The sequence below is a fragment of the Canis aureus genome, chromosome X, assembly GCF_053574225.1.
Source record: "Canis aureus isolate CA01 chromosome X, VMU_Caureus_v.1.0, whole genome shotgun sequence".
Classification (NCBI taxonomy): domain Eukaryota; kingdom Metazoa; phylum Chordata; class Mammalia; order Carnivora; family Canidae; genus Canis; species Canis aureus.
The window spans coordinates 16,634,841-16,658,509 of record NC_135649.1 but is presented as its reverse complement, the minus strand read 5'-3'; the positions used below and the strand labels follow the sequence as shown (position 1 = coordinate 16,658,509).

At 42.6% G+C, this 23,669-nt stretch overlaps 1 protein-coding gene and 1 long non-coding RNA gene across 4 annotated transcripts in view; one reads left to right on the top strand and one right to left on the bottom strand.

Annotated features, from left to right (window-relative positions):
* ARHGEF6 (Rac/Cdc42 guanine nucleotide exchange factor 6) overlaps positions 1–23,669 on the bottom strand; it is a 101,730-nt gene that overhangs the window by 4,815 nt on the left and 73,246 nt on the right. For 2 of the 3 annotated variants that reach the window (XM_077889391.1, XM_077889392.1), the window contains 11 exons: positions 17,416–17,554; positions 14,706–14,765; positions 12,693–12,839; positions 9,590–9,676; positions 8,694–8,772; positions 7,493–7,638; positions 6,299–6,436; positions 4,713–4,733; positions 3,448–3,541; positions 2,308–2,397; positions 361–460 (listed from right to left, as the gene is read on the bottom strand). In XM_077889391.1, coding sequence (XP_077745517.1) covers positions 361–460; positions 2,308–2,397; positions 3,448–3,541; positions 4,713–4,733; positions 6,299–6,436; positions 7,493–7,638; positions 8,694–8,772; positions 9,590–9,676; positions 12,693–12,839; positions 14,706–14,765; positions 17,416–17,554 — 1,101 coding nt within the window. The remainder of the gene's footprint in view (positions 1–360; positions 461–2,307; positions 2,398–3,447; positions 3,542–4,712; positions 4,734–6,298; positions 6,437–7,492; positions 7,639–8,693; positions 8,773–9,589; positions 9,677–12,692; positions 12,840–14,705; positions 14,766–17,415; positions 17,555–23,669) is intronic. The other variant, XM_077889390.1, reaches the window with a different exon arrangement.
* Positions 15,186–17,619, top strand: LOC144308618 (uncharacterized). Its single transcript, XR_013375028.1, has 2 exons — positions 15,186–15,550; positions 16,763–17,619. It is a non-coding gene; the product is annotated as an uncharacterized LOC144308618 (long non-coding RNA).

The following is a 23,669-nucleotide window of genomic DNA, read 5'->3' as shown; positions in this document are numbered from 1 at the left end:
TATGTGGAAGTCCAGTGTTTGATTCAGTAAATGTGAGAAGCATCCCTCTGGGCAAGGAAATTGGTGTTGTGGCCTTCCCAAGCACCATCTAAACCCATCTAGAGTGCGATTCTTGCATACTTACTTTACTGTATGGGGGAGCTAGCCCCAGGGGCAGCCACCACACACAGAGTTCCACGCCCTCTGCCTCCCCTGCCCCCTTCCCCTCATTGTGGGGGCAGCCCTCCTGCAGCTCCCAACTATATTCCTGGAGAAGGACGGACTGTCCTTCAGTGCAGGCTTTGCAAGAGATGCATTGCCTTTCTGGAACCTTATTTCCAGCCCACAGACAAATCAGAAAAGGTAGCCCACTCTACTCACTTTTCTTCAATGATAGTCTGGCCATTGCTCCTGGTTTCTTCAATGATGAGTTTCTCTTCCTCAGGGAGTAAAACTTGTGGAAGAGAATCTTTGCGAGCACCTACAAACAAGGGTTGCAAGAGGGAGGAGAGGGGAGAGTTAGCAGAGACTATTCTAGGTGTTGGTCTCTTCTACTAATATCACTTAGGGGTCTCTGCTGATGGCATGTTGCTGCTTTGCACCCAGAGAGCAGTCATCCAACATTTGCTGACATGAGAAAACAGACAACTACATCAATTGGATTTTGGCCAGGGTGGGGCACTTTATCAGTCAAGTTCATTTGGGTCAAGGGTGGAGAGGGGTTTGGGGATCGTCACACCAGCACAAAGGTGTGGACATCCTCATGGCTCTGCTCAGACAGTCTCCAGGCTCTGGGGATGGAAGAGGTGACAGAACAGACAAGGGACTGGACCAAACAACTCTCCTGCACCTCTAACTTCCTCCTCACTTCTGGATCCTTCCTCCTGGAGCTCAAGGCCTTAATCTTCAGTCTCCCTGAGCCTTCAAATTGTGTGCGCTCACTGTCTCACCTTTGCTCAGGTGGCAGTGGCTTTGCCTTCCTGGGCCCAGGACTCTGTAGGTGCTTAATAATTAGACAGCAGACTGGCTGACTCACTGGTTAAATGCAGCAGGAAATAGCAGCGAGGTCCTAGGAAATAGGACTTCCAGCTGAAGAGGGACAGAGGATGGAAGGTCGCCACGATGCTAGACAACCTGCCACGTGTCGGGGACAGGCTAGGTAGGAGGGGCGGAAATGTGGCTCTTTAGGCCAGAACACCTGCCTGTGCCTCCTACAGATCTGCGGATGCCGTGAATGTGAAGAGAGCGGGGTCGGGGAGCAGATGAGGTCACGTTTTGTACGAGGGAGGCTTCTTCTGGTGTCTCCCTGTCCCCCTCTCTTTCCTAGCTTTCATGCCCCAAACTGCTCTCTCTGTCCTTTCCTGCCTCCTTGAAACTTGTTCACAGAGCTGGGCATGTCCAAAGCCACCACCAGGATCTATCTGTGAAAGCAGAGGGTGTGACAGACCTCTCTTCACGGCCAAATGTGTCAAGTTTGACATCAAATGTTTTCCTCATGCCAACCTTAGTTAGGGACAAGTTCCTTTGGAGGCACCCAAGTGATCCCCACCTCCAACTCGAGTGGTGGGTCAGCAGCTATCCAAAATGGAGCATTATGGAGAGAACTCACTTCTTGTGCGGATGCAAACACCTCATAGAGGTCTCCTGAATGTCTTTAATCATGCAAGACAAGACAGGACTGATGCGACCCAGTTTTTTGAGAAGCTCAAGGATCAATCAGACAACCTCATCTCGCTTTCAGTTCTGTAGCCTGAAAGATGTTGGAGTGAGTGGGGAACACCCTTCCTGATCACTCCCTGAAAACTGCAGACATTCCAAACAGCCCCTGCTAAGCAGCTACATTTCCAGATTTTCAGAGCAACTTTGAAACTCAAGCTGGGTGGAGCACTGTTCGCTTAAAAATGCAGCTGATCAAAGATAGTATTGTAACTTCCTTTCCAAATCTGCCTATGAGAAGAGATTACCATCAGTTCACAGACACAGGAACTCTTCTGGGCTCTTTAATTCCTAACTAGTGCTGGCAAAGGTATCTGTATACTTCAAAGGAGAAGGACTTTTAAAAAAAAAAAGACTTCTTTTTTTCATTTCTATCACCTCCAACTTTTTTACTCTTGCGTCTCTCTTTCTCTCTGAGTGAAAAGAAAGAGTGGGTAAACAAACCGCCTGGCAGCTAAAAGCACCTTATCGGAAAGATGCAGTTCTGCACCAGGTCACCTGCTTTCCACACCCTGCAACCCATCTGGGTTGCTTTGCTCTTTTTCAAAGAGGTGCTGAGCAGTCAAAAAGAAACAGCATTCATTAGAGAAAGTGGTTTGGGGGGGAACCTACTTGAGCCGTGGCCTTGTTGAAAATTCGCGCTGGTGCAGTAGGCTTCAATCACTTTAAGGATCTGAGCATCCTCTTCCAGAGCAGCCGTACCTATTGGATTTAATTAATAATGACTTTGCAGACAGAGATCCACCTCTGGACCCTCAAAATGATGCCATGTACTCAGTTGCTGGGGACTGGGTTCCCTGACCGGAAAGCCTTTGCCAGCAGCGGCAGGTTTCAATTTTTCTTTTCTGAAGAAACTTCTACATCATTTGGAGGCTTCTACTAGACTCCTAGGGGCCACGATGACAGCACCAGGCTTGGCTCTAGCCCCAGTTCTCACCCGACGTACACCACAGCCTGCCTCCCCTCCAAATTGCAAGGCATCCCTTCTCTAGGAAGCTTTCCCCCATAGACCTCATTCGGTTTTTCCCAATCAGCCAGCAGAGTCATTGATTCTCCCTTCCCCTCCAACTCTTTCTTGAAATGACTGGGAGGCGGAACCCTGCTCAAGGGATGATGCATGCACCCAGGGGTGGGCTGGGCGATGCAGAAGCTGGAGTCCAGTAAAGACTTCTACAGATTACTTTTGCCTGAGACACACAATTCTGCGACCCTTTTGGGATGTACCACTCACTCCTTCATGTGTCTCCCAGAGTACCTCGGTCCCAGTCTTAGAGGCAAATACGGACATATGTACTGGCCAACGGACTCTGTAGCCCACCTTGGAATCAAGCCATTTCTACATGGCAGCAGGGTGACTGCTTAGCTAACTGGAAATGTCACTGAGCATTAAACTTCCAGAAGGATTTCAGCCTTCAGGTCTGTTTTGTCTATCTCAGTAGGGAAAACATTTTGTGTATGAGAAACTGAGGGAAAGAAATGAATCTGTAGCAAATGGGGCCCTTTAGTGGTTCTCATCCAGGTGGGGTAAAATATTCTATCCCAAGATCATATAATGGTGTCTGCCTCAGATCACATGAAGTGCAGAAGCAGGCAGCTCATTCAAAAAGCTTAGAAGTGACCAGCCCTAGAATGGCATTTTTCTTTGTGTAACAGGTGATAATGGAGGACAAATGGCTCTAATCATTTGCTTTCAACAAAATTCTTCTGATAGCTCATCCATAACCGACTGTCAAAAAAGTGCAAGACACATACTTTTCCGAATCACATATTCCTCCTCAGATGGCTTTCTTTCCGTCTTTCTTTTATGAAGAAACTTCTTCATTGTTTTGGGGCTTTTACTAGACTCCTGTAAGGATAGAAGTTTCTTTATGAATTAGAATTATCCCCAAAAAACAAATTAAAAAGAGCAAATGAACTTAAACTGCATGGCTCTCCCTTACTTTAACAGTCTCAAAAATGCATCAAAATTTAATAATGTACACAATAAAAATGGCTCCAGTAAATTCTAAAAGATCACATAAAACAGAGGCAATGACATTGTGTCTCAATTGCCATAGGGATGGGTGCCATCTGCAAAGAAAGTAGTGGGTGTCGATCCTAGGGAAATACCTGTATTCCTAACTTAGTTGATGGTCTTCACTGATACAGTGTTAAGGGAATTAAACAACAATTGTAGTATATACTGCTTTTCAAAGAATTTCAAAGCGGTTTAAATACATTTTCCTTAGCAACAGTCCCGGAAAGAAGAATATTAATTTCCATTTTTCAGATGGAAAAAATTAAGGCAGAGGGACTAAATAATTTCCCTGAAGCCAGAGAGAAGAGCTAAATGAGGGATCTCTGGATACATAACTTGGGGTTAGGAGTACTGGGTGTAGACCCAAGCTTAAAAATACATATATAAAGTGTATTTTAAATTAGTAGATAAAAGAGCCATGGATTCTTTTTTTTTGTTTGTTTGTTTGTTTTTTTTTTTTTTTTTTTTTTTTTTTTAGAGCCATGGATTCTTAAATTTGCTTTTGCCGTATGAATAACCAGAGCCCATGAACAGGTACCCAAGTAAACAGATTAGAATCTTAGACCCTAGTGACCATTCTTATCCCAATCTCCCATGCAGTGTATATAAGTGATGTATGGATAATAACTAGTACCTTAAAATATATGGAACAAAGAATTTAATTTCTTCCATTTAACCACAGTGACCCACTTAGACTTGAGAACAGACAGACATGGAAAACTCACGAGGGACAAAAATAACAGGAAAAGGAGCAATTTAAAAAAAAAAAAACACAAGGAAAACAGGCATTTTTAAGGCATCTAAGACTACGTTTTCACATGTGTTTCATAAGAGCCTGATTTTTTGAAGCAAATACTTACATGTCAGAATAGCATCTTCATACTCTAGCCACCAATTAGAACAAGGGACACAACAAGCATAAAGGAAAGTTTCATTCATCAAAGATTATAGCACAGCATTATGATGTCACCATAAGCCAAAGATATTGTTCTACCCTTACCTTCAAGATATAAGACATCCTCTAAAGTGAATATGTAAAGAAAGAGAAGATGAGCGTGAGAGGTCGATGGTTATAATGACCAAATCCATTTATCAATAATTCTAAAACAACATTTGAAATGTTAGTGTTATCATCAATTACACAGAAGGAATATCATTATGTTTCCCACATTAGTCTCAGATGCAATAGCATCATGCAAAAGCCCAAGAAATACAGTTCTATGCAGAATAACAAATACTGAAAATAACCGAAATACACACTATGCAGTAAGAATATATTAATAACTCTCTTCTCCCAAGAGAAACAACATGATCATGCCTTAGTTTTAATGGATTAGTTCTGTGAAGGATTAAGTAAACTTTACCCTTCAAGGCTCACCTTCATTTGAACTTAGTAACTGACAATTCTAAAATATCCATCGTTAAAAAGGGGACCCAGATAACTATGCAGTGGCACTCCTGCTTTACGTAATCAGAGAAGAAAACTGGATGCTTGCGGGTATCACTGGTCGATTTCCAAAGCAAACCTGTGGGACTGTTTCCTGGCCCAATTCTGAACAGAGGTACATAATAAGGATTCAGCTTATTATGAATCTCCTGTTGTGCCCGTATCATTTTTTTTGAAATGATCAAAAAAATCCTCCAGTGCCCAAAGATTGTTCTATTTTTTAAAGCATGTGGAGTTGAAGGCAACAATTAATGGAAACAGCAGCATGGTGTTTGAAATCAAGATCAACTTGAAATGGAGCTAAATCTGTATCACATGTCAAAGCACACGTTTGATATGCTGTCTTTACCTCTAATTCTAAGATGTACCTCATAACCGTCATGGACTTAAACTTTCACTTGGTAAGATCTGGGTAAAGAACAGTTCCTAATAAATGAGGCTCTTTAAAAGCTGAAATGATGAGAAACAGCTTAGGGGAAAAAAACCAACCCAAAAAACACTGGATGGAAAAAGTAACAGTCCATACAGTCCTAGAAGCTAGTGACTGACATTTCCTGACTGCGACTTTCAGGAAAAAATAGAAAGAACCTCAAAGTCCCCCCACTACCCAAATTTATCCTATATCTTCTAGGGTTGTCGCTTAGAAGCCTCTGTGGAAAAGATGTTCTTTTCATTAAATTCTTTTCCCTTCTCAACTGCAGCAAAAAGACCAGACCCTCAAAATTCAGACTCATGGCTTGGTCCCATAAGACTTTCCTGGTTTGGCTTAATAGATCAAAATGGTCCAAAATGCAGAATTGGGTCTTCTTGGTTGGAAATTCAAGTCAAATGAAGTGGCTCTTGTTTGAGATGTGTGGACATTATTACCAAAGCAATCAGGTGAGCCAGAGGCACTTCAGGAGGGGGCCAGGGAACTCAGGCAGTGCACAGAAACTCTGTGGATGTTTGCTAAATATTTGTGCGGGGACCATGGGAAAAAGGGAAATTAAGCAACAAACAAAATCCCTGAGTCTAACAATTCACAATTGATTGACATGTATCACCTAGCATAAGTTCTAGCACATTCCCACAGAACTCTTTGTAACGAGCTATGAAATTAGCTTGTCAGAAGCATTTTATACCACATGTAGCAAAATTACCTCTTTATAACCTAGTGCTGCTGATGGTCTAAGTGGAGGTGCGGGTCGTAGACAACTTAAACTCCACGGTTTTATAATCTGAGGAGGTTCCAGGGGTCCTCGGGGCTGTCCAGTAGAGCTAAAAGACTGGGAAAATGTCTGATGAGATGTTGGCAATCTGCCGTCTGAACCCGACCTTGTGCCACACGGTGAGAGAACAGCGACAATGTCATTGGATCAGCAAAGCCAGCCATAGAAAAGGAGAGGTGGGAAAACAAAATTCTCCAGTTTGGGAACTGGCACTTTCCAGTTCAGATTATGGGGTCTCTAAGGAACAGCACAAAATTGACTCAACATCCCATGATCCTGTCTTCCCTCTCTCTTTGGGAATGTCACTCAAGTCAGGGGTGGCTTTCCTTTAGGAAGCAGGAAAGCTGAGTCAACATTGACTGCGTTCAGTCATGCGTTGGGTGCTCTACTAGGTGCCGAAATAGGTTATTTTGGCAGAATGACTTAAGATGAACCTTAGCAAAGCAAAGTAGCTAGCTGGCAATTGAACAAGCCAAGATTTGAACTCAGATCTGATGCCAAAGCCCTTGTTCTTCCCACCACAATGCACAGTACTTAAGACTGGGGTTTTGGCATTGCCCATTTGAGTGTTAACAGACAACACAACAATATGCGCTCTCACTCAGCACATACAGTAAAATCTCAACGATTCCGATTCTAGGAATTCCAGATTCATGATAACCTGGAAGAAGGCAACGCTGAGAGTTTACCCTTAAAGCTGACCTAGTGAATGCGGTAGCATAAATGAGATTCCATGAGGGCACTTAAGGATTTACGAAGGTAAACTCTGTGTTTTGACTCAGCACACAATTCACATGAGACTAACGGTTGACAATTCACATGAATCTTGTTTATCATTGAAATGTCTTAGCAGGACCCGTGATGAGAAAAACTTTGCTGGCAGTCAGGGGGAGTTGCTTAGAATCATCAAACAAAAGTGCACATCCCTCGGCAAAATGTTTTATTAATTTGGATGGGCCTCCCTCCACAAGAAATCAGAATTAGTGAGGTTTTACTGTACTTCAAAACCTACAAATATAGAAGACCCAAAGACTGAGGGCATGCTAACTGCTTCTTGAAAGTTCTCTGCAGGCAGGTCTGATGGGAGACTCATCAGTCCCCAAGCCGCACAAGTGGACTACTTACAGAATGAGCGCTGCAAGATGACGATGATGTTTTGGATAAGGAACTGCAAGAGGCAGGGCCCCTGATCAGTCTGCACAGCTGCTCCAGCCACTCCTGGAAGTCCTGGCTATTGTTGCAGTGGATCACAATTCTGTCGACCATGTTACCTGCATTGCCCGATGGTGAGCATTTGGAAATAAGAGGCAAGGAGAAGCTTGAACGCACCTCATTCATAAACAGACCTGACGCAACTAAGAGTTGGGTGTCTGTTATCAGAAGGGGTCACACCTATGGGGTGACCCTATGGAAACTTCTATGTCAGGAACAGGTAATGAAGCAAGAAAAGAAATATCTGTGTCTGATTTTTTTTTATTTTTATTTATTTATGAGTCATAGAGAGAGAGAGAGAGAGAGAGAGAGAGAGGCAGAGACATAGGCAGAGGGAGAAGCAGGCTCCATGCACCGGGAGCCTGACGTGGGATTCGATCCCGGGTCTCCAGGATCACGCCCTGGGCCAAAGGCAGGCGCTAAACTGCTGCGCCACCCAGGGATCCCTGTGTCTGATTTTTAAAACTGTCCTTGACTTCTACTGCTTACAGAATCTGAGGAAAGTAGTCTAAAACTTCACTTTAAACAAACTCACAGTGCAAAAGTGTAAGCACAGAGCCCATCTAGTTCACGGCCTACAATGAGAATGCTGTCCCGCTTTACCCAATATTCAAGTTGAAACAAGGCCAACATCCGAGCTCAGGCTCCCTACTGGGGAAGAAGGGGGGAGGCCTGGGGCCATAGACCCAGTGCTAGCCACTGTGCCATGTCAGTAAAAAAAGGAAAACCGCCACATGGAAATTACACAGGCCTGGCAAAAGGGACCACAGGCCACAAAGGTCAGGCCTGGTATTTTGCTCAATTTGTTCATTTACTTCAGCCTGTTTTGTTATTTTTTAGTTCTATCAAGTGGCTCCTGTGCAAGAAAAGATTGAAACTAATGGCAAAGCTGAGGCTTTTGAATGACTGAGAGACTTTGTTCTTTCACTGGATGCTAATTATCCCAGGATGCTAATTATCCTGGGAAAGAGAACAAACCTTGCCCTGCCCAGGTAAAGCTTATAGCTCATAGACTTAGTGCAGAAAATAATAGCATTTATTTATTCAAATCCCACTTTGCTCCAAAAAGGATTTCAAGTAGCTACTTGAAAAAAAATAAAATAAAATTACCTACCTGTGATTTCAAATGTATTGTCATTCCCTTCAATTTCATCTAATCTGGTCACCACCATTCCTGCCACTGGTATTTTTCCCTATTGGAAAAAGAACATTTCCATTAATTCTGTGGTTATATGCATCCCTGCTTATGTCTATCAGATTTTTCTGACCCTCTCAGGAATCACTGCTGAATTATGGCCAGACATATCTCTCTGGCTTGTCAATAGATAATATGTTTTCCTTTCAATTTTAATTAGACAAAAAAGCAAGGGGGAAATGTGGGTTGTGTTTTGCCAACACGCCCTAAACCATACGGTGGGGATTTATAAACAGCTTACTTTTTTCTAACACATTTGGAAGGGAATCAGTAAACAAAGTAAATATTCAAAAAAAATTCCAATTTTATGAAACTTAGTAATCACTAGGCCAGTTATAACAGATGACAGTAACTCACTAGCCTTCCATATTTTGGGAGCAGACAGAAGGAAGTTTAATTTCCTAAGGAGTTTCATGACTTGCACCTCAGAACCCCAAATCATGTGATATGACTGCAATCAGACAGTCACAGGAGCAGGCCCCAGCTTTATAGTTTCTCAGCAATAATGATATGATATGAGCCTGTGAAATATGGCTGTTAATTTATCTGGTTGTAGACTCAGAATTCTATTTGAACATCCATAACCTAGCTCATAACCAGAGCAGTGGATATTCAATATAAACTCATTACAGCTATATAAAGGTTTCTGATCTAAGGAACATCTGCTCTTATAAGCTGTTTAATTACAACAAAGGGTCAGAACATTCTGTCTTTTCTGGCTGGAGCTTTTAATGCCAGAGTGGAAATATTGCATCTGGATGGAAACCTGTTTTCATTCTGGATCCTGCTATTTGCTTTGTATGAAATCTACTAACCTGATAGATAAAGCCACTCATCCGAGGACTTGCAGATAACAGAATCAAGACACTTGAAAACAGCATGAGGTACCGCTCCTCCTTTTCCTAAAGTGAAATGAAAAAATGTTAAGTGGAGAACAGAAATTGGACATTTTATTTGTTAAGAATTTCTGGAGTCACTGTTGTATAACACAGAGCTTGTATAAGGCAACAGAGCACAAAAAGCGAACGTTTAAAAAAGATACTCAACCTAAAAACACAAAACTGGTTGAATTTTGCTTTGATATGAGTACAAACCCCTGGTTTATCCTTTTTCTTCATATACATAAGTTAGATACAAATTAACCATGCTGGTTTCCCAGGTATGCACACCTGAGACATCACACAGTTAATGGCAAGGCACAAGTCTCTGGGTTTACAAAATGAAAATGATTTTTCCTTTGAAAAGGAGCAAAGCAGAAGGGGCTTTGGGGCAATAGGAAGTTTATTATGCTGTAGCATGTATATTAAAATCCTATTCATAAAATTAATTTTAATCTTAATTACAAAATCACTTAATCACTAAAATTTTATTTTTAATTTATTTTTAATTTTTAAAGATTTTATTTATTTATTCATGAGAGACAGAGAGAGAGAGGCAGAGACACAGGTGGAGGGAGAAGCAGGCTCCATGCAGGAAGCCTGACATGAGACTCAATCCTGGGTCCCCAGGATCATGCCCTGGACTGAAGGCAGCGCTAAAGCACTGAGCCACCCAGGCTGCCCAATCACTAAAATTTTAGAACAAGGTAGCTATTGTTCCCACATAACACGAAGAAGTAAATACTTTTTGGAAGTGGCACTAAAGGAAACTTCACACAAGAGGGCTTCTCTGAACTTCTTACACAGATATGTGATTAGTAGGTGCAAAAACTTCTGTTTGGCTGACACATCCAGCCATGTTAGCTACAATGATCCTTATGCCTATCTCCATCTTCCTTGCACTTGAGAAAGGCAATCAATCCTTTGAGGCTCACTCTTCTAGCAAGTTCTTTGCACCCTCTCACGTCTTTCTCTTACTTAGCTTCCTTCTGCAGACACTCTGTCTCTTCCCTGTCCTTCCAGCAGCCTAATTTCTTCTTTTCTGCTCGTTAACATATGGCCAGCTTCTGTCCTAACAGGCCTTCATGGATCCCGTGGCTCCTTCTGTGTAACACCGGCCTGCCTTGCCTTACTGCGCTTCCCCGTATCGGGTTTCACGGGTGCCGTGTTTTTACTCATTGAGGGTTCGTAGGGCCCCGGTGTGAAGCGAGTCTGTAGGCGCCATTTTTCCAACAGCATTTGCTCACTTCATGTCTCTGTCATGTTTTGGTAATTCTTGCTGCATTTCAAGCTTTTTCACTATTACTGTTTTTGTTATGGTGATCAGTGATTATGACTCACTGAAAGCCGTGATGCTGGTTAGCATTTTTTAGCAATAAAGTATTTTTGATTAAGGTCCGTAACTGTTTTTAGACATGACACTATTGTACACTTAATAAACTATGATATAGCATAAAGACTACTTTTATATGCACCGAGAGACCAAAAACTTCATTTGACTCGCTTCACTGCACTGTTTGCTTTATGGCAGGTGTCTGGAACCCAACGTCCAACATCTCCCAGGTATGCCAGTACCTCCTGGTCCTTGAGACTATATTGCCAAATTACTTGCTGTCTTCATTTTTCTCCCCATTGATTCCTCCCTAACTGCAGCCCTACTGCTCTCTCGAAGTCATCAATAACTGCCTTCTAGCGAAATCCAATGGTTTCTTCTTGGTTTCCAGACTCCTTGACCTCCGAACCTTCAAACCTTCGAACCTTCATCGGCACTCAGCAGGCTGACCACTTTCCACAGCCCCTCCTGGAGTTTCCATGACAACACACTTCTCCAATTCTCTTTGTGGGCTCTTTCAGGCCCTGGCTCCTCCTCCCTTCACCCCAGAGGTTTATCCCAAAGGTGTGAAAGACTAATAGTTAGACTGGCCACCGCATTAACCCTCCCCAGGGTATCTGCATCTTAAATGAGATTGCTTATTAACCCTAAGTAATGAATCTCTGACAGAGACCTGTCAGGGACTATAGGAAGATGTTTTGGGACAGGGAAGGCAGTTCTAACACCCGATAAATCATACCAGGTGACATAAGCAACCTTCCTCCCCTACTCTGCCCCCTTCCTAAAAGACATAATCCATCTTCAGCCCTCCATGCTTCTCTCCAGATATTTACTTCCTAGGAGGGCACATCTGTCAGGGACATCTGAATCTCTGCCTCTCACTCCCACCCACATTTTTCTTCTGTTTTAACAGCTGCCTACAAGACCTTTCCACCTGGAGACCTATGTTACAGGCAAGTTAACAGGTCTAAGATAACATTCATCGTCTCCTCTGGCCCCCAGGTCACTGCTTCGTCTCAACCTGCCCTCCTAAACAGGGTTCATTTGCCCTTGCACTTTCATTTTCTTCCCCACCACCTTCGTGGGGGGTGCTTCTCACTTTGCAACCCAGCTGGTCCTTCTGTGCCTAGCCCCATCCCCCCAGTTTACTGACACACATGGTTGGCAGAGTGAATATTGTTATCACCCCTTTCGTCGTATTTCTCTATGACTCTGCTGCCTGCCTTGTGGATCTGAACAGCTCTTGCCTGATGCCCGGGGTTCTCAAAACCTGATGTTTCTCTCCATCTCAAAAGGCCACGCTTCTGTTCTTTCCGGAGGTAGGAACAGCCTCTAACTTACAAAATCCTTGCCATCTCTCTTCCTGGCCTCCTCCTCAGGTCCTACCTCCATAAGGCTTTCCTCAGATCCTACCTCCATAAGGCTTTCCGTGGAATCCACTGGAGACCACACAACCTATGCTGACTATTTGGGTTTGTTTGCCAGTTGCAGCTTGAGTTTCCATCTGTTTTGTAAGACATTCCTCGAAGGCCAGGATTATCGCGTATTCTTTCCTCCTATCTCCCACAGCACCTAGCAGAGTGCCGGGCAAAGAAGAGGTGCTCAGTTTCTTTGAATGTTCAAGCACTTGACCTTGACGAAAGGACAAGTCAAAGAAGAGAAACAGGGAAGATGGAAGCAATGGCGTTGAGATTTGAAACATCTTACCTCAGATGTTCCGTATTGCATCATTACTTGTGACATAAACAGCACGTTTCCCAAGGTTTTAATATTCTCTCCTTCCCATGCCTGAATAGGTTCTGAAAGTATCTGCAACTCCAGCTGTTTTCTCTTTCTTAGATCTTGGCACTGGCCCTATAGAACCAAAGCAGAACATAATGGAATTCTTGTTACACAGACCCAAAACAAGACCAAAGTGAGATGGGACTTTGCACTTTCAGATTGCCACGGAGTCCCTATTCCTCATCACAAGTCCCATCACCAGATGTGCTCCTGACACATAAAGAGATCCACTATCTTAAATCTCTAGCCAAAGGTTTTGTGAAGAAGGGCCACTTTTGTCAAAACATCAAGATAAAGTGGTAGAAGGGACCCTGTATTTGTTTCGTTATAAGATCAATTGGATTCACTGTGGCACGGCCCTATACTTTAGGCACTAGTAGTAGATCGATATGGAAAAAATACGAAATTAATTTTCATTCCTAAGAGAACCATGAAAAAGAGATACAACTGAATTTTACTAATACAAACTGAAAATACAAGCCAGGAAACAATATGTGGCATATGAATACACTATATATAAATATCACTGCTTCAGAAAGTGTGAAGTTATTTCTTAGAGTGATTTAACAGTACTCATTCCAAGCTGAATATGAAAATGAACATATGGTTAGCTATGCTACTGTTTCCAAATAAATGTCATAGTTTTTTGGGGTGTGTTTTCTATAAAATCTCTGCTGCCCCTTTCAGCTACATGTAAACTTAAAGACAGCAGTTCACTGTACACACATTTTTGAAGCATCTATACTGGGAATAAACATACTATGGCCATCAAAGCAAGCTTCACAACATGTACAATGGTCAGAAAGAAATATTATTTTTATAAAAAAGAATTCTATATTCAATTTACATAGGACAAATCAAGGGACACAAGTAGTAATAAATGCCATATTTCGGTGGGCTGTTCTGTTAGGTTGAGCCATAGAAAATTGCCAATATTCAACCATTTTTGACCTATGACTACAGCAATTTTAACCTAATGCTTTACTCTGCTCTTCAATTTGATGTTTCCTGTGGACACACCAGGTACTGATCTTTTAACAGCAATAAAAATGAGGTGATGGTGAATGCTGCCTCACAACGTTATAGCAAGGATCAGTAACTAACCATGGAATGCAGTCAATTAGAATGCCACAGAAATGTCTAAAATGAAGCTAAGCTTGGGGTTCCTGGGTGGCATGGTCGCTTAAGTGTCTGACTCTTGGTTTCAGCTTGGGTCGTGATCTCGGGGTTGTGAGAGATCCCTGCACCCAGCTCCATGCTCAGCGTGGAGTCTGCTTGAGATTCTCTCTCCCTCTCCCTCTTGTGCTCCTCTCTCTCAAATAAATAAATAAATCTTTTTTAAAAGTGAATTTGAACTTAATCAATCACTCAAAGTAACACTATCTTTTCTCCTAAAATGCTACCAAGTGCCATCAGTGGGTTCCAGAAGACATTAACCATCATGCTCAAGATACAAGATTACAGATAGCTTTGATAGAAATCTGTATAAAGCAACTGTATTTGAGTAGGTTTTCTCCTTTTAGATTTGATGAAGGATTTCTTTTTCATATGCAAAGAACAAACTCACACCTTTTGGCATATATAGATGAATCCATTATCGATGCCAATCAGTGAACGACAAGTTGCACAGACATAAGGTGAACGACACGGGGGGGAAAGACAAAGAGACAAAAGGAAACCCCCCACCTACACAGCAATGCTTAATGTGGCAAAAACTTCAAATGTGAGTGCTTTATACTCTCAGCCTGGCAACCTTTCATAGGTAAGCATGATTTTTTGGAAGACAAAATTAAATGAGACAATCACTGCCGTACTGTCACTAAAGCTTATTGTTTCCACTCTAAAGACCTTTGCATAAGGAAAGAAACGTTACACACATGTCACTCTTTTAGGAACAAAGCATACAAAACAGAATTATAATTGGAGAGCATCACCTACCATGAGAGTTTTGAATGCTATGATTGCTTTCAGAATATCCTGATGATCTGGATGCGTATCCTATTAAAGGAATACATTGCAAAATAATATTAAAGGAGAACAGATCAGCCATTGCCAGGGGTTGAGGGAGGAGGGTGTGGCAGCCGCAAGGACACAGAGGAAATCTGAGGGGATGATGGATCTGTCTTGTATCTCCATCGTGGCAGTGGTCAGATGAATCCAGACACGTGCTGAAAGCCACAGCACTATATGTCAAAAGAAAAAAGTCCATTTCACTGTATGCTAATTTAAAGATCACAAAATAAGGCAGCACCTAAGCATTTGGCGTCTCAGCGCCTCCCATGATCAGATGACCAAGAAACGTAGACAGGCGGTAGGTAGCGCATCATGGATTTGGCAACAACATGCTAGGTGTGGTTACTGAGTCTCTAGATAATAAATAATCAGCAGTCAGGAGGGGGCATCATCAGGCCACGTTGTTAATAAGTGACAAGAGGTAGGGAACCGTGGTTACAGAAAAATCAATCCCATCTTACTTCCTAAAATGCCTTCATTTTCCTCCAGGAGGCTCAGTGGGGCAGATGGGAACAAAATTCCAAGTTTCATACCATGTGCTTCTTTGTAAGCCACATATATGGTCTGCAGTTCTGTGCTACTTACAACCCTGAAAAGCAGACAGGTTCCAGAACGGCTCTGAGGAATGCATATCTCCGTGACCACTCATGAAGGGAGAGGGGAGATTCTTGGGGAGGCTGTATACCCACCATGGGAGTATATGTCTACCTAACCTTTGGGATTCAGCCGGCCTAACGGAAGGACAAAATCTGCTGCTCCACCAGCCATAGGTAAGAAAACACACAGCTGGACAGACCAGGGGTCTGCCCCAAGCCAAGAACAGTATTGCTTCTGTGAAGAAGGTTTCTATTCTTTTATGGTCAAATGTATCCTTTGCCAAATTAACCAATAGCTAATTTGATTCTAGGCTCCCCTTAGCCAGCGGCCATGCTAAATGATCAGAAATCTGGAGAAAGTGGCTCACCGGATGGCTAACTAGTGCTGAGGGTGTGGGTTATCTGTTGGTGGGAAACAGAAGGCGGCCCAAGGCAGGTGAGCAACAGCCAACGGAGGCAGGAGTGCAGACAGGCTCCAACACACAGAAGCCCATTGGAGGGGATCCAGACAGCGGGGGTGGCTGGGGATTCTTCTCCTCAAACTGAGTATATGTTAGCACTCCTGCATTGAGCAGGAACAGAAACTGAGGCCGCTGGTTTCTGGATTTCTGCAATAAGCAAGGAGGGGCAAACCTCAAACGGTTCAGCAAACTGGTTTAGCTTTTGGGAAGGCATCCAGAGGTCAACACCTTCCCAAGGCCTAACTGAAATTTCATCCCAGCAGGCTTTGCTCACTAGCTCCCTGCTGCCTCCAGCTTTCCGGCAGGCCAAACAACCTGAGAATGTGGTTTTGCTCAGAGTACACGCTTTCAATCCTTACAAATGCTGATGAGAACAGCGGTGTGCAACCTTTTTCTTTAAAGATAATCAAACCCTTTAAAACCTCAAAACCTTTCCTCAGACACAGGAAGAGCAACTAGGGTAAACGCAGCCTCCCTCAGAGGGCCCTCCTCTCCCACCCACACCTCAAACACCCATGCTCCATGGTGCAAGGACGACTCTAGAAGCAATCCCTGTTGATTGGGTTTTAATAAAAGGATCTGGCCTCTTGCTGAAACAGTATTCAATGGTCAGGCATCGTTGCCAATCTTAATATTTAGGAAAGATTATAGCTATGCTGCAGCTATTGCCAATCAACTCTAAGTTTATAAACACAAATGTGAGGGGATTTGATGTAGGTCTATGGATACATAGACAGATCAATTAATATTGGTTATCCTGTTTATGAGTCTTTAAGGAGATTCCAGAATGTTCCAGTGTAACCCAGAAAGCTGTAATTCAGAAAGCTGAATGATCGCAGTGATCTCAAGATATTTATCCCTGTCTATAAGTGAAAATGGTGTTTATATTTTCTGATGCTTTGCTTTGTTTATATCCCACAATCAGGCTGGTTCATATACCAGAACAACAGAAAATCTTGGCCAATTTTGACTGAACCACCATCGACAGATGAGGAGAACCTAAGTCAACTTGAGAGAAGCACCGGGTTTGAGGCTGGGAAGACAAATGATCACGAATATTTTGTAGTAAAGGAGGGACCTCTTAGTTGCAAGATGAATGAATTCCGGGGATCTAATGTACAGCATGGTGGTTATAGTTTCTAGCACTGTATTGTATACTTGCAATTCACTGAGAGTATATTGTAAGTGTTATAAAAAAATACTTGTAACTGTGTGAGGTGATGGAGGTGTGAATTAACTAGCTTGTGGGAATCATTTCACAATGTCTACAGATATTAAACCATCACATGGTACACTTAAAAAAATCACATTGTACAACCTAAACATATATGGTTTTTATTTGTCAATAAAAATGGGAAAAATAAATTAAATAAAAATAAAAAAATCTTAAGAGGGGGGAAAAAGAATGCCCCCTTTCTATTTTGCTGCATAAAGAGGGATACTAGAAGCCCAGGAAGAGGGAAGACTGGATCAAGTAAAATGTGAAACCAAGGCTTTTCCTGAATTCCTCAGCAGGGTTAGTCTGAAGGGAGACTGGCTGCTTCCTCTAGAGCAGAGGCCCACACACTGCCTTCTTACCTCCATATGCCGTTCCAACTCTTGCAAGAGAGTGACATACTTTTCCAGTCGCATGAATGGTTTGCTGAGGCTGGTTGTTAAAATGAGGATCCCTGGGCTGGACGCACCTTGACTTTCCATGAATTGTTCCAGATCATCACTAGCAAAAGAATGAACATGGTTTTGTTACTGCTTAATGTTCCAAGTAAAGAATTCCCAACCCAATATTATTTTCCTGTATTTTGCACAATATAAAACCAGACAGAAATCAGTTTCGCTAAACCAAATGCTGTCCAACTCATGTCAGTTCCATTTGATAAACCTTTATTCAGCTCCTGCTATGCAATCAGCCTTGTGCCCAGCACTGGGGCTACTGTGGCAAGCCAGAGTCACTGTGATCCCCGGCTTCATCTGTGCATACAACAATCATTGATTGACATCTACAAATAAATGGGCTCTGTTCTCTGCAGGGGACACAGCAGTGGATGAAATAAAAATCCCTGCCCTCAATTAAGGAGACTGCCCCCACCAACATGGGACATACAGTCTATCAGACGGCCTCCACATACAGCTTGAGTCATTTCAAACTTTCTGGTTATTGACTGGTAAAATGCCAAGCGTAGCAACTCACCGCATACTCCCTATCATCGGGCACCCACTTGTAATGTTCAGAATCAAGTTCAAAATTCAGATAGCTGCATGTTCCTATGACTAGCCACAAAGTCACTTAGCCTAGGATCTGAAACCAGCACAGCAGGCTACACAGACAGTTCCATAAGGCAGCAATTGGGTTAAAAGAAAAAGACCACTAATATGTTATGAACTATGCCCTATAAGCTTGGGCTTTTCTTTTCTGCTTTTTTGCACCGTCCTAATTGTCCCTTTCTAGCAACGTGATCCTGAGTCCTGGGGCTGCAAGATCATTTTAATATTCATTTGTGCAAAATAAAATTAAAGAAGGACACCCACTGCCTACCTGACAGCATATTCTGAAACTTCTGCTTCTGACTGGGCCCCCTCTGCCTCCTTGCTTGCTTGTGCATAGCCAATCAGTCTCAGGTTGATTCCTTTCCATTCCCGCTGCCACTGCCACGGTTCAGACCTTTATCTCATACCATCTGGTTCACTCCAAGAGTCCAACTGGTCTCCTGGCTTCCAGCCTTTTTGGCTTCCAAGTTGTCCTGCAGACTACCACTCTAATCCTGTTGCTTTCTACTCAAGAACCTCTGATTGCCTACAAACTCAAGCCCACACTTTTTACCTCCCACTGGTCCCACCAATCTTTCTCATCACTCTCGATCATGAACTGTCTACTTCAAAATGACTTATTCTCCCTAGAAGACAGCTCAGGCAGGCAGTTCCTAACCATGGCATGTTGCAATCAGTGGTGAAAGGTTTTCAGAGAAACTTGCTATTGGCAGTAAAATACTGGGTGGTGGGGTGGGGATGGGATGGATTGTAGGTTATCCTATTAATAGACACACTCCCTTCTTGGGCTTTTGTGAGTGGGAGAGAAAGGGATGGGGTTTCAGCTAACACCCCAGCAACCTGGAGCCATGCAGGGTCACATGTATGTCAGAGGGAAAATGGGCTAGGAATCACTGCTTTGATGGAAGCTGGATGGTATCTGAGTGGCCACACCTGGCAATCCATGCTGAGTATTGTATCTATGTTTGCCGTCTTGCCCCAGAAGCCCCTGGGAGGAGGGAAGAGCTCTGGACCTGGAGTCATGAAACAGGGCTGGTGCCTCTGGATCAGTTACCTGGACTCAGCTGACTCATTTGTAAGACAGGGATTAAATCTACTTCCTACTAAATTCTGAAGATTCACTACTGGGGTTCAGAAGGTGACTTGTTTCATGCTAAGATATTCACAAACATTCATTCCTATTTAATATGCACAGTGGCACTTCAACCCAGGTGTTATCCTCATTTTACAGATGAGAAGCCTGAGACTCAGGAAGAGTAATTGGAAGTAAATGGCTAAGTTGGGGTTCACGCCCAGGTCTGAAGTCAAAGCCTCAAGTCTTTCCATGACACCACACGCCTTTGTGTAGAAAAGTATTTTGTAAACTTTAAAGTAGTCTATAAATGCATTTATATTACTGTTATTACTATGCCAAGACAAATACCTTGCTAAAATCACATCTCTAAAAACTACCATTAAGCTGTGATTTCCAGCTTAATGGAAACTCAATTGATGTTAAATTTCCAACCAAGAGCATAAAGTGCACAAAGAGGTTTAAAAATTCATTGCATATAAAATATAATTAGGAAAATAACTTGAATTTGGAGAGTGCATTTGAATAGAAATGTAATTTAGGGAAAATCACTTTCCTAATTTCTTTTCAATTAGGTAAACAAGTCTTATTTTTTTTCTCTCCATGACTAAATAAATGCCCCCTGTCCTCGATGTTCTACACTAATTGATACAAGGCTTACAACAATTAAAAGCAAATGCTAACGTGTATTTTGTTATTACTTTCCATGCCGCATTCTAACTTTTAGGCTTGCTAAATATCATAAAAGAGGGTCTTTAAAATTTTTTCCATTTAGGGATCCCTGGGTGGCGCAGCGGTTTGGTGCCTGCCTTTGGCCCAGGGCGCGATCCTGGAGACCCGGGATCGAGTCCCACATCGGGCTCCTGGTGCATGGAGCCTGCTTCTCTCTCTGCCTGTGTCTCTGTATCTCTCTCTGTGTGTGTAACTATCATAAATAAATAAAAAATTTTAAAAAAAATTTTTCCATTTAACATGAGATCATCGGCTATTGGGAAGAAATGAGCATTTTACTAGTGCAACAAGTGAACAAAACTGTCTTAATAAAGCCACTGCCCATTACAATAACTAGATCCTACAAGACACATTTTACTTGGCCAAATAAACTTAATCCACAAATTAAGGTCATTATACAAAAATGTAAGATTCAAATATCTATTGTTATATCAAAGAACAAGCTGTCTTTAAAATGCGGTTTTTAATTTTATATAGCCTGTTGGAAATGTCAGTAGGTTAAAACTTGTTTTTCAAGCTTCACATGTTCTGTACACATGATGTGATATAAGAGAAGCAGTTCTCAATGTATGAATGCTGTTTTAGATTCAATATACATTTATCTCACAGAATGCATGGTGGATGGGGCTCTGGGATGTTTGGGGTTAGGCTAGAAAGCTCCAGAAAATGATCCTAACTTCTAATACTTCTACAGAGGTTAACCATATCATATAAGAGTGTTTCTGTGGAATCTTTGCATAGATTTCTACTTTGAGGATGAGAAGTCTACCTAAAATAGCTGGAAAAGGATTAGATATTCCCTCCCTACACTTCCTTCCTCCCCTGCCCTGCTTTCATGGAAATCACTGTGGCCTGGAAAGGGGGAAGTGAGGCCTGAGGAGCTGAAGGCCTGGACCTCTGGCCAGTGGGAAATCCCAGGGATGCCACTCAAATGGGTTAGGTGGATCCCTATTATCACTTTATTCATTCATCTAGTCCCAGAGCCAAGGCTGTCTGCTTCTTTTTCATCCCCGCCACTTTTTGTTTGTGATCTGTCCCGCGTGCGCTCCCTCCCCCGGTTCCTCAAAGACACAGAAAGAACCGAACCCAGTCTCAGAATGTTCCCTAGGCTCCTTGTCCCCGGAACGAATGCACAACACAACTCTGGGTTTTTCCTCCAAGTCTTCATTGCTGACAACAGGGTAAACAGTAAGACAACAAGAGGAACCGGGCACAGTGGTGACATGGAGCCCGGTGTCTCCAGGATCACGCCCTGAACTGAAGACGGCGCTAAACCGCTAAACTGCTGAGCCACCCGGGCTGCCCACCTTGCTCTCTCTTTCAATCTGAGTCCCTTCCCTCGCGAAAAGGATGGGAGACACACCAAAGCACGAGAGAGAAGTGGGTATTTTTGTAAGGGAGCACTTATTCCCAGGAAGAAACAAGAGCTACAGTAATAAGCCTGAAAGGGAAAGAGAGGGGAAATCCCAAAAGACCTCAACCAAGGGATAACAAAAGACTGGGGCAGCCATTCAAATATATGTAAATATGGGGACACATCAAAGTTGGGGTCTGCTTCTATATCCATATTCAGATGATACATCACTGCATTTTTAACAAGGTACCAACACGTAATGAATTTCAAAGCTGTAGTAGGTCTTTGCCAAATGTCAGGTATATTTCTGGTATGATGCTGCCATCTGCAGGCCGAAAGGAAGAAGTTCAACTGACTGGCCGGTTAAGGCTCCAGTGGAATTCAGTGTCTAAGCATCCACAGATTTCGGCAGGGAAAGAACAGAAATCCACCAATGTCCTTATTTCGGCTGACACTTTCATCTAAAACAGGATTTTAGGGGTGCTTGTGTGGCACAGCCAGTTAAACACCCGACTCTTGGCTTCAGCTCAGGGTCATGAGATCGAGCCCCACATCAGGGTTCCATGATCAGCGGGGAGTCTGCTTGGGATTCTCTCTCCCTCTCCCTCTGCTCCTATCCCACCTCTCTCTCTCTCTCCCTCTATCTCTCCCTCTCTCTCCCTCCCTCTCAAATAAGTAAATAAATCTTGCTTTTTTAAAAAAAAACAATAAAATAGGATTTTAGACTGAAATTTCATTCACCTATACCTTGCCTCTAGTCTTCAGCATAAATTGCCCACAAGATACATGTAAAAGAGCTGAGATTATATGAGAAACACATCTGGGGAAACCTCCAAGGATTTCAATTTAATTTTCATCCCTTATATAGAAATAAAAGGTAATATAAAAATTCAGTTCTATGGGACTCCAATGAGTCTTCCATCATTTCAAGGTATATTATAAAATTCTCAAAAAACACCACTAACCAAAATGAAGCAAATAGGATATGATAATCCCCCCAAAGTTGAGAAACTTTAAATTAACTCTCTAACAAACTTTATTTATTTTTTTAAGATTTTGTTTATTTATTCATGAGAGACAGAGAGAGGCAGACACACAGGCAGAGGGAGAAGTAGGCTCCATGCAAGGAGCCCGATGTGGGATTCGACCCCAGGAATCCGGGATCATGCCCTGAGCCAAAGGCAGGCACTCAACCACTGAGCCACTCAGGCATCCCTGTAACAAACTTTAAATCATAATGGTTGAAGGAATCTCTACTGTTATTTACAAAATTAAAATCCTAATGTGGGTAAATGCAGTCATAACATTCTAGCACACAGAGTTACAACTGAAACTTCTCTGAACACTATAGAAGTCGGCTCCTGGAGGTACACCATTTCTTTCTGGAATTGACCTTCTCAGGTTAAAAGGAAAAGAAAGTGTGCTCATATTCTAACATGAGGGGGATCTCTTTTTATTGGTATTAAGAAATTTGTCTTTATACACACAAGATGTTTATCCACCACAGGAAAAATGCTTCTGGGTATTTTTTTTTCTTAATTGAAGATAGATAGTAAAGTATGAAAATATTTCTGGAAATGATAAAACCAAATTCAGGACTGTGGTTCCCTGTGGCATGGGAGGGAGGAACAGGAAATAGGAGAGAGTACATATAGGACTACGACTGCAGCTAAAATTTGTTTGTTAAGCTGAATGGTGGCTACCTGGGTGGACTTTATTTTATTTCTGTATTTTGTATGCTGGAAATGCCACATACAACTTTCTTTTTAAAAAGTAACTAATGGCTGGTAGCAAATGAATAAAGTAGAAATAAAGAGTGGTGACAACTGCCTTGTGCTAAATACTGGGTACTTTGTAGACATTATCTTATTTAATCCCCACACAAACCTGCAGGTTGGTGGAAACTATAAAAGCAACCATTTCAGGTCTCCAGAAATTGTCCTAATGGCATAATGATAAGTGAAAGAACATTTATTCAAGAAAACATTCCAATGCTCAGAACAAGGAGAGTACCTGGCATTTGACCATGAACTTGCCATCTTCCTCTCTCCTTCCCTCCCCACTCAGCTTGATGGAGGCTCTACCTCTTGCAAGTGTGGCCAAGACTTCAGGTCTCCCTCCCTCTCCCCTCAGCTCCCAATCCAAGGACACAATACCTCACTAGCATATCTCATCTGCTTAAACTTTAAGCTGAAGAAGCCAATTCCTAGCCAGCATGGCTAAGAGGTGGAGGCTTCCTTCTCTACTCAGCCTCTCACACAGGCATAGGAAGAAGGCTCTATCCCTACAGTGGCAGGCTGAAAACACTGGGACCCAACACCTTCACCCCTACTCACTTGCTGGGCAGAGGTTCTGTGCTGAGAGAGGCAAGCAGAGAAGACCAGAGGCTAGTGCCCTACCCAGTGCCCA